A 17,418-nucleotide genomic window follows, 5' to 3' on the forward strand; every position below is an offset into this window, starting at 1 on the left:
AAAGTGTCTTTTGGTTTCACCCTTGATCTTACATAAGAATTTATCAAATTCATTTTCATCAAGTTCTACTACCTCACTATTATCAACACAGACTAATAATGAAGGAGAGGTAGTGAGATTGGTCTTGGTGCTAGGGGTTACCTTATTGATACCTTTGGCCATGAGGCACTTGGCGATACGGTTCTTGTTGGTGGCGCCGAAGAGAGATACCTTGGGGGAGGAACTAGCAATGCCGATGGTGGCCATTGCCATCCCATCACGACTTGTATCGTCTTCATCATCATCGGAGGTGTACTCTTCGTGGGCCATCAAGCCCCTTGGATGAGTCTTCTTGGTGAAGGTGTTCTTGTTAAGGAAAGACTTGGGCCTATCCTTGCGAATGAGCTTGCCACCATTGTCCTCCCTCTTCTCATAGGGACAATCTGCAACAAAGTGACTCACATTACCACAGTTTTAGCATGTACGTACTCGTTGTTTGTTCTTGGACCCAGTTTAGTTGTCCTTGGAGAAGTTGGGTCTTGAGTTTCTTTTGTTTCCCCAAAACTGCCTTGAAGCAAGAGCCATGTGCAAATGATAAGCGTATTTTATGTCTTTGGGGCAGCCATCTTCTTCCTCTTCTTCTTCATCAACAATGTCCTTGGTATTTAAGGCAAGGTTGGGACATGTTGTTTTTCACCGAACACGAGCAAGCGCATTGTTGGCAGTCTTGTTCATGATATCCATAGAAATGAAGTCATCCAACACTTCGCCTCAGGACAAGGAGTGAAAATCTAGTCTTTGCCAAATGACGGAAGACATGGCCATCCTGAAAGGCATGATTGCCTTGAGAAACTTGCGCTTGATCCATGTGTCATCCGTATCTTTGCTCCCATGATCTTGGAGAGCAACAGCGAGGGCAGTCACCCTCTGATAGAGATCACGGGGGTCCTCATCTTCTAGCATCACAAACTCATCGGCCTGATCGAGGACCACTTCAAAGTTTGGCCGTTGAATGCTTGAGCTACCCTTGTAAAGCACCATGATGTGATACCAACACTCCTTTGCACGAGTGAAGGGCCACAAGTGTGGGAGATCTTTTGATGGTACAACGGATTGACAGATGAACAATGCAGAATGATTGTATTGGTTGTCCGTCTCTTCACTTGGAGTAAGGTTCCTTAGATCATGAGGATAGTAACCTTCCTCGATGATTCTCCAAAGATTTGTTGAGTTGTGATTCAAATGAGACTTGTTAGAAAAAACCCAATTAGCAAAATCACCTTTAACAAGTTCTGGAGGAGGTCCTAGGTTATTAATACGCGGGGTAGGAACCAGTCCTCCATAAACCGGAGGAGGGGGAACCGAGGCAAAAGTTCCCGTCCCATTCTTGTCATGAGGGGAGGAGGTTTGAGCACCTTTACTTTCTTCCTTATTGGAATTGGCCTCTGACACCGATGAGGTGGTTTTAACCACGAGCAATAGGTCGGGAGAGTTTCTCATTCCCTCAAGTAATTCTTTAAGCATGGATTTGACTTTGGTAGTCACTGCCGTCTTGAGTGAGGCCATGGCCTCATTCAAGTCGTCTTGTGTGACCGAAACCACCTCCACGGCCTCCGAACCTTCGAGCCGATCCTCACCATCGTCAACCCTACTCTTTGGGTGGTGAAAGCCTTAATGAAGAGACGTATCTCTGATACCAATTGAAAGGATCGATATGGTTGACTAGGGGGTGGGAATAGGCAACTACCATTTTTTAGCTTGTCTTTGACGTTAGCAACAAAAGGTTTTCTATATGAATGACTAGGTGAGCAACCTATATGAGGCTAACTACAACGATAACAAGTGCAAGCAAAGAATACACCACAATTACAACAAGTACAAAGTAAAGGTAAGAGATAACCGCAAGTGGAACCGGTGGAGACGAGGACGTGTTACCGCAGTTCCTTCCCTTTGACAAGAAGTACGTCTCCGTTGGAGCGGTGTGGAGGAACAATGCTCCCCAAGAAGCCACTAGGGCCACCGTATTATCCTCACGCCCTCGAAAAATGCGAGGTGCCGTGATTCCACTATTGGTGCCCTTGAAGGCGGCGAACGAACCTTTACAAGCAAGATTGGTGCTATCTCCACACAAAGCTTGGAGGCTCCCAACTAGACCACGAAGCTTCACCACAATGGCAGGTGATCCGAGGTGACCTCAACCGTCTAGGGTGCTCAAACAGCCAACAGTAACAAGATCCGCAAGGGATTAGTGGGGGGAATCAAATATCCTTTGGTGGAAGTGTAGATCAAGGCCCTCTCAAGCAATCCCTAGAAAATCAACAAGTTTGATTGGCTAGGGAGAGAGCTCGGGCGAAAGTAAGCTTGTGGAGCAACAATGGATCTTGGAGAGGTTGAAGGTGAGCTCCTCGAAGAAGAAGATACCTTTATATAGTGGGGGGCCTCTGATCCAACCGTTACCCACCCACCACAACAATAGGCAAGCGGTACTACCGCTCTGGGAGCGGTACTACCGCTCCTATGAGTGGTACTACCGCTGTGCAACTCACCAACCACGGTAGTACTAAACTACTACCGTGCCTACTACTGCGGGGGAAAAGTATGTGAAAAAGTCCGTCGGAGCGGTAGTAAAAAAATACTATCGCACTGAGGACGATCGTACACTACTGCACTGAGAGCAGTACTACCGCTCGCCTTTTTGCATAGACAATAAATGTTGGTAAGGAGCTCCATTGTAGCCAAAAGATAGGTGGTGCACTAAGTGTGTACGTGATGATTCCACCCAAACCTTTCCGACGCGGACCCCCTCTTAATAGTACGGCTTTCCTATGACTCAAAACCACAAAAGTGAAATGTAGAGAGCAACCGTCTTCGAGGGATTACGAGGGGCATCGAATCGTCTTGTGCCTAGATATGAATTATCTGAAGTGCTCAATGCACATGATTATTCCGCACATGTATTGTCATCAATCACTAAAACCACTTAGGAGAAATATGCCCTGATATGAGTAACTTGGATTTAGTCCAATGATATTGATCATGATATCATGTTTATCAGTGAATGATAAGTAGAAGTAATTGGATGATGTTAGGGATGATTTAAGAATCTATGTAAGCTTGACCTTGGAGTTTACTAGGTTATCATTATGGGGATTTGTCGATATACTGTGATAATAATCCTTTCAATGATTTGTGGATTGTAGGAACTCTAGGAAGTTACGTATAAATCCATTGACATTAGATTTGTAGCAATAGTGTGTCATACCATGGTTGACGGGATTGGTGAACCAATTGATTGAACTCGTAAGAAAGAAACGAGTTCTTGGATTGGTATGTTACGTGTTCCCTTAGCAAAGATATGAAGTACCTTAGATCTTGGTTAGGTTAGTCAAGCAGATGGATTTGTGGTAACATATATAAGCTTAGAACCTTGCATGCTCCCAGTGATTTTTGCATAGGGATACATGTGAGTTGACTATAGTATACATATGAGTTTTTGGTTTAGGTCTTCTCACAAAACCTTGGAGTTAAATATTATGAGTGACGTTGGAGTTAACTTACATGGAATGCTACCTTCGATGAAGTAGGATGATTTAATTGGAGAAATAGGTAGGACTATTGGCATCCAAGAACTGTGCTCGGGGATAAGGTGATAGACGTTCACTCACATCCTAACTCCTTGAAACCATGAAACTTTACCGAGCCATAATATGGTTGGAATATGACCATACACCTTGGCTCTAAGTCATTAGTCTATTGAAAATACTCCACCTCGATCACCTCAATCATGTCCATGAGTTAGGTAGACAGATAGCTAGGTTATGTTGGACCACAAAACCCTGGACAGGTGACCATCCGGAGCAAATCCCCGCTCTTCTCACATATCCCATGAGCAATATGATTATGTGATGCTTGGATAAATATGTTGTTGTCCTCATTGATTACGTACTTATTTACCCAATAAGAGAGGAACACCTTAGTCCTACTTGGATAAGCCCTAGGAGCACCGATTTCCATTCTTCTCAAGTGTAAGGTTTTACCTTGAAGGAGTGGACTCCTCGAAGCACCCTCCAACCAACAGAAGAAAATCCTACCAAGCAAGATGAAGGACCGCTACGGTTGGAAAACCAAGACAATGAAGAAGATGCAAGAGAAGTGCACCACCACTCCTTTGCCATCTCATCCGCTAGACTATGTCAAGAAGCATTGACGTTCAAGCATGATGAAGCCTTTAGACGTCAAGAGATATTGCAGAGTCCCTTATTGGTCCAATGAAAGACGTGGAGCCTGACTGGACCATCATGACACCCCTGTCAAAGGTGGTTCATCCCACTTGCCAAGCCTCGGACCTTGGGGATTGGAAGACTAGTCTCTACATTTGGGTAGCCAACTCATCTAGGGCCCCAAAAAACATTCCTAGATGGTAGAACCCGTTCTAAAAACCGAGTCTCTAAGCTTAGTCTTGGGGACGAGACTCAACCCATAATTTTTCACATGTAGCTGCGAAGAGGCTAGGAGACCAAGCATCCGAATACACGCCAAAAATGTGTGTCCATGACGGCAAAGACAAATGGCCAAAGACGAATGAAGAACATACCTGGAAAACTTACTCAAATAGAGGATCTCAATGAGAAGCCTACGTCAACACGCTTCAAAATTCTCAAGGATGAAGACCACCTACAAATGAAGATAACCTACTTTAAGGAAGTCAAGGACTTTCCCCGTTGACGAGAAGCTACACTGAAACCATGACCTTTCTATTCTATTACACGACATCTAGATGTCACTAACCAACTTGAGAAACCCATGACCAGTAGAAAGACACCCTACTTTGTCACGTATTCCGACTTTGGGATAAACACGCAAGCCAGACCCTTCCCCGAACCTTGTTCACCAAGCCGTTGACCTCTAGTTAAGCCTAGCATGTTGCCAGAACCACATTCACCCTCACACGAAGCCAAGAGAAGCACTCAAGGATGTTCATCAAGCACTTCAAGATCAACTTTAGCAATCACATCAAAGAAGGAGAAACATGGGAACATGACGACTACCTAAGACCTGAACTTTTGTATCTCTTCAACTCCTAGCATAAGAATCTCGGGGACGAGATTCTTGTAAGGGGTGTAGGTCTGTCACGCCTTGTGTTTTTCCTAACTTCCCTAAAATAACATAACTAAAAAATTAGGAACAATTAAATTTTTAAGTGTTTGTGATTCTTGACTTGATTATTGTTTGCTTGCTTGCTAGACTGTTCTTTAAGTCACAAAACTTCTCCTACTCTCAAGACTCATCTCCTTGCTCCAAATCTTTCCCCAATGACCATACCATTTGTATAGGACTTAAAACTGTTTTTACAAAATATTATTTTAACCAAAAACATTTATTCGATTTAAGCTTTATAAAACCCTGAATTGAGGTTTGTACTACAAGTCCTCAAATTAGGTGAAATATTTTGCCCCAAATATTATATTTGGATACTACTACCAAAAGGACTTCCCAAAACCACAATTATTATTTTATAAGTTATTTTCCTATTTTATTTAAATACCTTTTTCAGAGACGAAGATGGTCTTTTATAGGGAAAAATTAATTTTATGTTTTGAAAATAATTAAGAAAATTTAAGAAACTCAATGGACATATGTTTTCCGTATATAAGATTTTCAACACATGGTCATGTTCAAAATATTGGACAAAACTCTTGAAAACCTTTTCTATCTATTTTAATTATTTGAAATATTTCTATAAGAAATATTTTCAAATAATTCCAGAAAAATTCTAGCTAGTCACACTTGATATATGTGATGATCTTGCCAAGTTTCATCTCAATCCTAATTATGTTGGTTCACAAAAATATTCCAAAACCCTCTTTGTCCAGATTCAAACTTGTGCAAATTTACATTGTCAAGTGTCTCCATGTATTATTCAATTTTTTGGACATGTTCTAAAACTCTAATAGTACATCGACACCAAGTGGTGCATCAAGGAGAACACATGAAATTTTCCAAATCCCCCCGAAACAACTTTTTCCGATTTCTAGAATTGGGACTATTTGCATTGTTAAGTTTCTCCAATTGATCCCAAACATTGTAGGCATGCTCTAACTATCAAATAACGCCATCACACTAAGTGGTGCATTAGGGGGACTTAATTTGCATGAATAAATCTAAAGTAAACAACTTTTGTTGATTTCTAGGATTTACCATGTCTACATTGGAAACTCTATCACACAAATCACAAAATTGGTGAACAAGATTAGTTATCCGAACTATTTGATCCCTAGAGGCAGTCGTGCCATTATCGTAGACAATGCCCATGGTGAGCTCTCTCTTAGTATTTTTAAGCCAGCCCCCAAACCCACCTCGCAGCTCTACCGCAGACCCCCCCGGACCAGCCCTTCACTTGTCCCATGCCCTCCTCATACTCCTTCGACCTGCGATGCCCATCTTTGGTCCGGCTCAAAATCGAGCTCCCCAACGATGCTCTCCCCCTCTAAACCACACCACGGCACTGCCAACATCACCACAAGCCCCTCCCAAGCTAGTTGTCTTCCCTTCTCACCGGAGCACCACCCCACGACCACCATTGACGGCTTCCACCGCGGCCAGGGCCCCGCGTTCCCTGATGCACCCCGCGCCCTACGTGCGCCGGTGGTCGGAGCACCACCGGGGATAGCCGGTGCCGCCGGGGCGAGTGCGTGCGCCAGTTGGATCCACCTCCCGTTCTCTTTATCTACTCGAGTGGGAGGAGGAAGGAAGGCCTCATGAAAAGACCCCGCATGTCAGCGGCCAAACGGGCAGGCTTGGTGATTTCAAGTGGAGACGGCTTCCGCGCGATGTGTTTTCCCCGTGATGGAAGCGCTTTTTCAAGAATGCGCTTTCAACGTAGCCCTGGACTCCTTTGCGGTTTGATTGATGGGCCGGCCCAGTGCACTATGAGGCTAAGTTGCACCCAACGGGTAACTTAGGCCCATGTAGGTAGTTCCTTTTTCCTTTTTCTTATTTCTAGTGACACAAAATAAATCCTCCAGAATTCAAATCAACTCCAAAATTGATTATTCAAATTTCTACACCATCCTAAAAATTCATATTATATTTTGGTACTGCTTCCATAATTTTTCTCCACAAGATTTTTTCATGTTCAAATGTAAATTCAAATTTGAACTACTTATAGCCCAATTTGCAAAATCTCTAGAGAGTCCAAATCAACTCCAAATGGAGTGGTTCAAGTTCCTATGAGTTTATAAAATCATCACCTATTTTTCTAGCCATGGTTAACATTTTTCCGATGGTATATTTTGGTTGGGACAAATATATAGCTTCCTTTACCTTTTATACCATATTAGAAAATCCCTAGAATGTTCATCCCAACTCCAAGTCCAATGAAACCACTTCCTAAATGTTTCTAATATCATGCCCTATTTATTGGGTGCCTCCACTCATTTTTAGGAAAATTCCCTATAATCTTCTTGTGGGGATAGTAATGTCTATATTTCCACCATTCAAAAATCTCTATAGAACAACTTCACGTATTTTTCTTATGACCATAGTCATCCTGGAAAAATAAAGTTTCTCTTTTTGAACATTTTTGGTTGTTGTCTCGTTGTGTGGCTTATTGTGGTTGTTTCCAGCAATAGTTGACAAAGTAGACGAGGTGCTCGGAGTTGGACTAGAAGCTCCTAAGGACCTCGAAGACTTTGCTTACTACGCAAGCAACCCCTTGACAATGACTATGAAACCCTTTTATGCATGTCATATTGTAGTCTATTTCATTTGCATCTAAATCATGTTTGAATCGGTGATCACCTTGGTGGGTTTCCTAGATATTTCCTTGTTGATACTTGCACTGAGCATCAACCTACCTTCCTATGAGGGTCGTGCGATTGGGAAATAGTTAGGATGCTAGTAGTTGCTATGCAAAAGGGATGGGAACATGCATGGTGTCTGAAAAAGGAAATAACTTCAAAGGCTTTTAGAAAACCCCGTCGGGTTCCACTAATGCCCGAGGAAAATGGTGTTGAGTTGGTAACCACTTCAGAATGAAGTGGTGTACCAAGATAAGTGGTGTGTGTGCTTTTAAAAACGGATTAGGTTTAAGATTTTCTTATCGTCCCAACCTTACATGTGCGACCACGATACCCCTTTATGGGACGGGGCTTTGTTGATTACTTTGGTTGACGCTAGCATATAGACTGCATTACTAGTGGTAGGAGTGACATAGTCACTCTCGATACGGGGTCGTGCTGGAAAGGACGACCATGGGATGTTTTCATAGACACCGGGCACACCGTTGCTTTCCCTTGTGGATGATACTTGTGATGTACATCACGAGGGATGGAACCAATGAGTGGAATCTTTGTTAGTATCATGACGGGAAAGCCCATGTTCGAGTACTTACCTCGGGTATGGAAAATACCATGAGTCGTGGATTGACATTGAAGTTTCCCAAGTATTGTGGGTAAAATGTGCAACCTCTGTAAAGTGTAAAAATATTCGAATACCGTGGCCACGGTCATGGACAGTTGCTTGTCCTGCTTACACCATGCCAGATGTTTTCACAAACTTGGTGTGTGTGTGTGAGAAAGATGATGCTTGAGATAAGTCAGATGACTTGACACGATGATTGAACATGAGATTTCAACCCATGCTTATATTGATACATGTAACTTGTTCATACGAATATCTGCAACCTCTTGATGCATGTTTTTATCAGTTAATTGATCATGTCATTGCACTCAAAACCAACTTTCTGCAACTTAAACGCTTAGTGCTATGTCATGCATTGTTATTGCCTTGTTCCAAACATGGGGTTGCTTGCGAGTACATTCAAAGCACTCATTGGCTTGCCACTGGTTATTTTATTGGCCAGGCATGAGAGAACATGATATGATGAACACTACCTTGGTGATGTATGTGCGAGCTAGGATGCTTCCCAGCCAGAATGCCTATATGGTTAAGGCAGATGGCATGGGTTCATTCTACCGATGAAGATTTTTCGCTGCAAAAATATGAGGACTTTTCCATGAAGGCCATAGTTGAGTAAACCGGTGTGTAATGGATGTAAGACTCTTGTTATTCTCTTCCTATGTGCTCAATGATTATTGACCTCTGGGATCACTATGCACGTACATACAGTGATCACGACTTTTGAGTCGGGGTCCCCACACCACGACAACCACCATGCATGACAAGACTCCTCTACTTCTCCACCGCTCCACCTCGCCAGGCTGATTGTTAACATCAGCGATGTGCCTAGAAGGCAGGCGGTTAGGTGAGCCTTGTCAGAGGCCTATGGTAACCCAAGCGACTTAAAGCAGCTTTAATGACACTCGTCCCATGGAATGGCAAGAGAATAAGAGGTAGTTGGGTGAACGACACAGAAGGAGAGGCAATCCTTGCCAAAAGACATCGCCACCATGACACCTCATGGTGCAATTAATGCACCTATCCTAATCCGTCATGGTTAGTAATTTACCACTATAGCTCCTGTCTGTAGTTTTGGCAGCTATAGGATCCACTATTCACCCCGTGTAAAGACAATTTTAGCCACTTTTTAACCCCTTTAACTATAAACGGAGGACCATGGCTACCTTTACACAAATGGACACTTGGACCATCTGCATGCATTGTTGTACTCCACGAGCACCCTTGTCTGGTTGTTGCACTCTTGTACTTGGGCACATATAATACACAAACACAGGACATAGGGTTTTAGACTTCCGACCGACCCGAACCTGTCTAAACCCCGAGTACGTATGAGACTAGTGATTCTCTTTGTACATGCCTATCCCCGTTGCTGAACCTGCAAAAGGGACCTCGCTCATCCTATGGATCGTCGTCCCCCGACAGCCTTCAACCGATTTCTCCACGACCACCATTCATTGATTTTCCGCCATGAGGACGTCCGTGAGCTTGCTGACCCTCCTGTCCTAAGTGCAGCGAGCTCCTCTTCATTTACCTTCTCTCTCCCTGCCACGCATACCCCTTGCTAGCACTACAAGAAATATGCTCATACATGACATTTTTAAGATGTCGTTGATGAATTAGTCATAAATCTATTACGATTTCATCCGAGATCGTCGTAAACCGTTTGAGGGGATCAAATCTACATATAAATTACGACGATGTGAGTCAAAAACGACGTAACCGCATAAGATGAGATCGTCTTAACTTTTATGACGATTATAAAAATGTCGTAACATGTTCTAACTATGTTGAGATGTCACTCGTGGGTCCATTCTATCCCACCTCATCGTAGTTTGTGAAGCAACCTACTATTCTATCATTCCAAAAATTCTCAAAAAATTCTCATAAATACTTTGGATCATATATTCCTCAAATATGTGAAAACCCTTCCTTCCATAGTTCAAAAATAATTCTGCATTATTCATTTTCCTATTCTATTCAGAAAGCACTTTGTGAAGGAAGTGCTATTTCTATTTATTTGATTACCCTCATATTTTTTGGGCACTCTTTCCTATCCAAATCATTGCCTCATGAAAACTTTCGTAACGATTTGCCTAGTAAATATTTTTCAGCAAATTTCCAAAGTTTGTGTTCAGCTAATAGCTTTGTGAAGGAAGTACTAGATAGGAATATCCTGATGAGTTGATTTTTTCAACATCTATGTGCCCAAAACATAGCTCTCCACAAAATTTTAGCCCCATCTAACAATCCATGTGAGCTCATCATCCAATATTTGTTTCTGGTAATATTTTCATTTTGTGAAGCAACTACATTTTATATTGCTTTATAGTTGATGGAAATTTACCACGGGTTGAAACTGACCATATAACCTCACTCCACCAAATTTTAGCTCATTTAATTCAGCCAGTTTCCCTCAATATTTTTCCAAATATTCTGTTCAGTAGAGAGCATTGTGAAGGAAGTACAATTTTTGCTTATCGAAATTTTATGAAATTTTTACAGTTCCTTAATGTGCCCAAATTATCATCCTCCTCCAAATTTCAGCTCAATCCAATCATTTATGTGAGCCCAGTTTTAATTACCATTTTCTGTCCAGATTGGCACATTGTGAAGGAAGTGTCACTTTGGCATGTCCAAATGGTATAATTTTTTTACACTGGCTTCATATTCCCAAATTAACATCATACACCAAATTTCAGCTCGATCTATTCATTCATTTGATCCCAGCGTCCACATCCATATTCCTGCACAGTGTGTTACTTTGCAAAGAAAGTGCCACCTAGGTTCATCCATTTGAGCTAAAAAAATTCCAAGAGAGTCTTATTAGTAGATGATCATCCTCAGCCAAAATTTAGGCCCATTGTCTATGTGCATTACCCGTACCGCTAATCAAACACTTGGTTGCTAATTCATGTTTGAGCTTCGATCAATATCCTCGTGAGATTCTTCTATTGTATTATTCTTCCTAACACCTACTGAGGGATTTTCCAATCCACTAGACATGCCTATTCCATCCACAACGCGTGGCAACGCAACTGTCACGCGGTGACCATGCTGTTGGCATGCAAGTTCATGCGCTCGGGAGTTGGGGCCCCGACCACCATCCAAATCTCCACGTCAAGCCACCACACAATATATTTCTGATTAAATAGATACTTATGTACCTATAAATTAGTTTTGAGAAAAATAAAGAGCAAACTATAATGCAGCTGCAGTTCAAATTTAACCCGCTTCCAACTGAATTGACATAAATTTTTCTTTTTCACGAAAGGTGGATAACAGCTTTTAACACCCAACCATTTTGTCAATTGTACATTAAATATGTCCTAGTATTTTATAAAAATGATTTGGTCCAATTTTGACACAAATATATGGTAGGTCCTTCACAAAAAAATCATTTTGGGCACTTGAAAAATGGAAAATGATTTTTACATACAAGGAAATTGAAAACATCCTTAATCAACATTGTTTGCCATTCCAATATGCACCCTTGTGCATAGTATTATATCATTTCAACTAACTATGTCATGGATGTGGCCATAAGATTGATAATTTGGCTTGAAAGCCATGAATCTTCACACATGATAGCCCATTTCTAAGAACACTTCTTAAAAATAATTGTCATATTACAAGTTTATTATTTTTCCTCGTAACTTTGTCACATATAATGACACAATGAAATGGTTTTCCATTTTTTTTGTTTTTTTTGAATTTTTCATGGCCATTCCAAAATGGGTCAAAACAGGGGGTATGACCGTTCCTACCTAGTGGTTGAATCTTGGAAATATTTTGGTGTTTCTCTGATTAAATAGACACTTGTGTACCTTGACATGATTTTCGGGAAAAATAAAGAGCAAATTATAATGTAGCTGCAGTTCAAATTTGGCCCGTTTCCACCTAATTGAAGGAAAATTTGTCTTTTCCATGAGAGGTCGATAAAAGCCTTTAACACCCAACCATTTGGTTAGTTGTACAATAAATATGCTAGTATGCTAGAAAAATGATTTGTTCCTATTTTGCAACAAATATGTGGTAGGTCCTTCACAACAAAACCCATTTTGGGTACTCGAAAAATGGAAAATGCATTTTCCATCCAAAGAAAATGAAAACTTTCTTAGGCAACATTGTTTGCCATTCCAATACGCACCCTTGCGCACAATATGAGATCATTTCAACAAACTATGCCATGAATGTGGCCATAAGATTGATCATTTGGCTTGAAAGCCATGAATCTTCACAAATGATAGACCATTTCTAAGAACACTTTTCCAAAATAATTGCCATATTACAAGTTTATTATTTTACCTAGTAATTTGGTCACATATGATGACACAATGCGAAGGTTTTCCATTTTTTTTGTTTTTTTTGAATTTTTCATGCCCATTTCAAAATGCGGTCCATATGGCGGGTATGACCGTTCGTAGCTAGGGCTTGATTCTTACAAATATTTTGGTGTGTCTCTAATTAAATAGATAATTATGTACCTATAAAAGATTTTTGGGAAAATTAAAGAGCATTCTACCAAGCAGTTGTAGTTTATATTTGACCTGCTTCCACCTGAATTAAAGGAAATTTGTCTTTTTCACGAGAGGTGGATCAAAAGCTTTTGACACCAAACCATTTGGTCAATTGTACATTTAATAAGACTTAAAATTCTAGAAAAATGATTTGGTCCAATTTTGCAACAAATATTTGGTAGGTCCTTCACAAATAAACTCACTTTGGGCACTCAAAAAATGGAAAATGGATTTTTCGTGCAAAGAAAATGAAAAGTCCCTTTGGTAACATTGTTTGTAATTCCAAGATGCAAGCTTGTCTACTCCAAGAGAGCATATTTGGATTTTATCATGTGAAATAGTAGAAGCAAAACAATAGGAAAAATACAATTGCATATGCTTTATTCTGATTGGTGGAATTGGTTGTGGCATGGATCGATGACATGGCGTTCATCCATCCATCGATATGTACATCCCCATCCATCCATCCCTCTCTCTTGGGCACACGAACCCTAGCCCTCTCCACGTTCCAGATCCGCCACCCACCTCCCTCTCCCCTCGCCGCCGCCTCCAACCACGGCTCCCCGATCCAAATCCGCCACCCACCTCCCTCTCCCTTCGCCGCCGGTCTGCACCCTCCCTCTCCCCCACCTTTGCCGCCCATGTTCTCCTCGACGGGAACCGTCAGCTAGCCATGTCTTCCGGCAACAAGATCTCGCTGAAGCTGCTGGTGGACATCATGTCCAAGAAGGTGTTGTTCGCGGAGGCCGGCAAGGAGTTCGTCGACTTCGTCTTTAGCCTGCTCACACTCCTTGTTGGCACCGTCGCGAAGCTCATCTCCGCCGGTGCCATGCACGGCAGCATCGATCGGCTGTACCAGAGCATGGACGACATCGACGACTGCTACCTGCTCCCCTGCAAGGAGAAGGCCGACCTGCTCTAGCCCAAGGTGCTGCACCCGGACACCCGCGAGCTGCTGCTGCTGCAGGGTGGCGCCCGCGCTGGCAAAGGCCAGGACGAGGATGTCGCTTTGTTTCCGCTGGCTAGGTTCAAGATGTACACCTAAGTCGGGTACTGCACCACGACCACCATGGAGGCCAAGGCGGCGTGCCCGCAATGCAAGCAGGTGATGGACACCGAGGTCACGTTCGTGCTGCCGTCCGCCATGCCCAAGGTCGCGTCGTCGTCGCCTTGCGGCGCCGCCGGTGACGAGACTGGAGGGTACGTAAAGGGGCTCGTCACCTACATGGTGACCGACGGGCTGGAGGTGACCCCCGTGCGTGGTGCCTCCAGAACGACAGGAGCGACATCGACTCCGCCGACAATGAGCCGGCGACGGTGGCAGGCGGCGCCTCGGGGCTGCCGCAGGAAGCTTCTGCGCTGTTTCCTCCCCCTCCCCTCCACCTTCTCCAGTCCCCGAACTTCGTAGGCATGATTTTTGCCCTTCTCGAATATATCCCGGTTGTTTTGGGGGTCTCTAGTGATTGCTCACATTTTGGAACAATATATCTGTTGCAGATTACTCGACAATTCCACAAAGGAGTCGCATTCGGAGTTTCCCCCATGTGGAAGGCAACTACCCGCTGCATGTCTACATCCCTGGTCTGTTTGTTTCTTTTGGCTATTAACATACTAGTTATATCTATCTACAAGTATTGATAAGGGCCTGCTCTAGGTGATGCTGCTCCCACGGTTGGGCTCTGAATTAATCTTATCTTTTCAGTTTCAGTACAAATCTATGAAGCGGCCTTGTACCACAAAACTGAGATTCATTTCTCATTGCTAGGCATGCTAGTGATCCATTTGGTTTACGTCCGTTGTGTCATCCGAGTTCCTGTCAGGGTTATGTCATCATTTCTTTTCTCAAGCTGTCGGTCTGTGTCGGGACAAACTCTGTTCTTAGTACCAATGCTGAGTGAAGTGGTGCAAGTGGTGGGAAATAAACACGAATGGTTGCTAGAACAGTTCTGAAGAAATTGACCATTCTGAAATGAAAATACGAGCATACAGCCACAGAAGAGTGCATTGGTATTCAGCAGGTCCCCCAGTTTTGATGTTCTTTCGCTAACAATTTTTTCATAAGATGAGCTTATGGTCTGATCTCTCACATAGCCGCATCTAAGTTTATACACTAGGAAGTCTCGATTCACAGTCATAAATCGCCTTCATATTGGCAAATCTGTAATTTCCTTGCCTTTCTAGCGTCGTGTTCGATCCGTTTGCTGTAAGTGGATTGTCAGGTGCATTCACTCTGTGCAGCTCGTGCACATGGAAACACTAGTAATAATCTATGACTTGGTTGAGTTAATTAAATATATAGCATAACGTATGCTCGTACCAGGAAATTCTGGAACAACCTTTCAACTTCTGAGTTACGAGTTTTTGGACAAATTTACTTCTCTTTATGTCGCATACCATCTATAGTAGTTTTTTATTTTGATCGATGTAATTATCTTTTGGGATGGTTACACTGCGTAGTGCAAATATACTGTTTTGTGATGTGCTTTCACTTTGCACTTGCAGGCTGGAACATGGGAGGAAAAGAACCTCAATTCATGGGCTAATGGTAGGGCACCCACGAGGTGCAGCACCGGATCCGCATCACCCTCTCCTCCAAGTCCTTCAAGAACCTCGAGAAGGGTGGGTTCCCGGTGATTGTAGTTCCGCTCGACGCAAAATCTGGGGCCGCGCGCCGACGGTCTGCTGCGCCAGAAGCAAAATCTGGGCATAGCTCGGCGCCGGAATGCAATTTGTCTTCACTGCGTGGATCTGCGTGCGCGCGGGCCGACGATCCAGACGCCAGCCGATGGGCAGCCTCGCCGGCAGGGTGGTGGCCAGGCGGCCGCGGTTCCTGTGCCTGCACGGGTTCCGGACCAGCGGTGAGATCATGCTGAAGCGGGTGGTGGGGAATTGGCCCGTTGAGGTCACGACGCGCTTCGACCTTTTCTTCGCCGACGCGCCCTTCCCTGTCGAGGGCAAGTCCGACGTCGACGGCGTCTTCGACCTACCCTACTACGAGTGGTTCCAGTTTGACAAGGTCCTCCACCCTCTACCTTCCCCCTTCTTCCCGTATTCCCATTGCCTGATCTCTACTACGAGCGGTCTGTTATTCAAATTTGACTCGGACATGTTGATCAATTTTCTCCAAACCCAACAGCCAATAGCCCAGCTAGAAAAGAAACCCCTCAAAGTTATGCTCTAATTATAAATAATAAATAAAATAGACAGGCTGCGAGACCATGGTTCTGCAACAACTTGAAATTACTCGAGGACAATCACAAACTAATTGTACTGTTAATACAAGTTTACAACCGCTGCCCCTAAAAATAGGAATGCTGATCTCTGTTACCACTAAGGAGGTCCACAGTTGGATCGATGCTAACAACAAGCGTTAGATAAATTAATCTGATACCAAGCACTTGACAAGATATATAGCTCCACTAGAATTGCCTGGAAAATTAATTACAAGTTTTTTGTTCTCAGTAGACAGGAGATACAAGAGGCGGCCTTGTTGTCCTGTTATTGTAAAATAGTGCCAATGAAGAAAGGGCGTTGTCATAAGATGATGGGAATTTTACATTATTTTCTCCCTTTGATATTAATTTTTGTATGTTTTGTTCATTTTGGATTTGTCTTCTCTCTTGTGTGTAGGTTGCTGCTTGCTTTGGGGGAGATAAGCACGGCCTGGAGATAAGGAATCAAGGAGACAAAGAGGGAGAGCGGGAGAGGAGCATAGCCAGATCCAAGATGCTTAGATAATTTCTTCTACAGAACTCCAAAAAATTCAGGTGTTCCCTGTCCTTTCAATTAAAACTGTTGCCTAAAAAGCATAAGTCTGGGTGGGAAAAAAGAAAAAACAAGAAACTAGATGATAAGTTCATTGAATCTCAAAAGGGTTCTATGTGCAAGTTTGTATGTAGGAATGTCGTTGTTGCGTATTATGAACAAATACATGTTCGTAGTGATGTAGAACAACAACCTGATGAGACCGTAGATGGTGAAAATAAACCCAATCTGGCTGCAAATTCTAATGAGCGCGAAAATGCCTCCAATACTAAAAATCATAATGAGCAAGAAGCATGTCCTTTAGATATTTTTTATCCTCGTACATGGGATGGTCTTGGCAATATATCGAGGGACATTCTAGTTGAAAAAGGGCCTAGAAGGGAATATAATCTTGTGTTTCCTTCGGATGATACTTCTAGACATTTTTCATATGCTTACTATTCAAGAAAGCTTAGTAATGGAGAGTTAAGCGATAGGAAATGGCTGGTGTACTCTAAGCATGTTGACAAAGTTTATTGCTTTTGCTACAAGTTGTTCAAATCTGGAGCTAGTATTAGCATCTGAGGGTCTTAGGGACTGGAAACACATTAGTGAAAGGCTCAAATTTCACGAGAATAGTATGGAGCACCTTACCAAAATGAACATGTGGAATGAACTAACACTAAGACTAATTAAAAACCAAACCATTGATAAAGATGTGCACCTAGGAATAGCTAAAGAGAAAGAGCGATGGCGA

General features: G+C 42.8%; 1 protein-coding gene and 1 pseudogene across 1 annotated transcript; both read left to right on the forward strand.

Annotated features, from left to right (window-relative positions):
• The first annotated feature begins 13,590 nt into the window (after positions 1 to 13,590).
• On the forward strand, positions 13,591 to 15,460 carry LOC123396522 (annotated as a pseudogene).
• A 242-nt stretch (positions 15,461 to 15,702) lies between these two features.
• Positions 15,703 to 16,655, forward strand: LOC123396523. Its single transcript, XM_045091439.1, has 2 exons — positions 15,703 to 15,933; positions 16,548 to 16,655. Exons 1-2 carry the CDS (start codon positions 15,703 to 15,705, stop codon positions 16,653 to 16,655), a joined length of 339 nt encoding a protein of 112 aa, XP_044947374.1.
• Positions 16,656 to 17,418: the final 763 nt, after the last annotated feature.

This window comes from Hordeum vulgare, chromosome 5H, assembly GCF_904849725.1.
Source record: "Hordeum vulgare subsp. vulgare chromosome 5H, MorexV3_pseudomolecules_assembly, whole genome shotgun sequence".
In the NCBI taxonomy this organism is placed as follows: domain Eukaryota; kingdom Viridiplantae; phylum Streptophyta; class Magnoliopsida; order Poales; family Poaceae; genus Hordeum; species Hordeum vulgare.

Excerpts from the sequence above, each read along its gene's own strand:
- LOC123396523 (XM_045091439.1), top strand. The coding sequence starts at position 15,703 with ATGGGCAGCCTCGCCGGCAGGGTGGTGGCCAGGCGGCCGCGGTTCCTG. Across the intron at positions 15,934-16,547 it reads AGTGGTTCCAGTTTGACAAG|GTTGCTGCTTGCTTTGGGGG; the intron begins GTCCTCCACCCT and ends TCTTGTGTGTAG.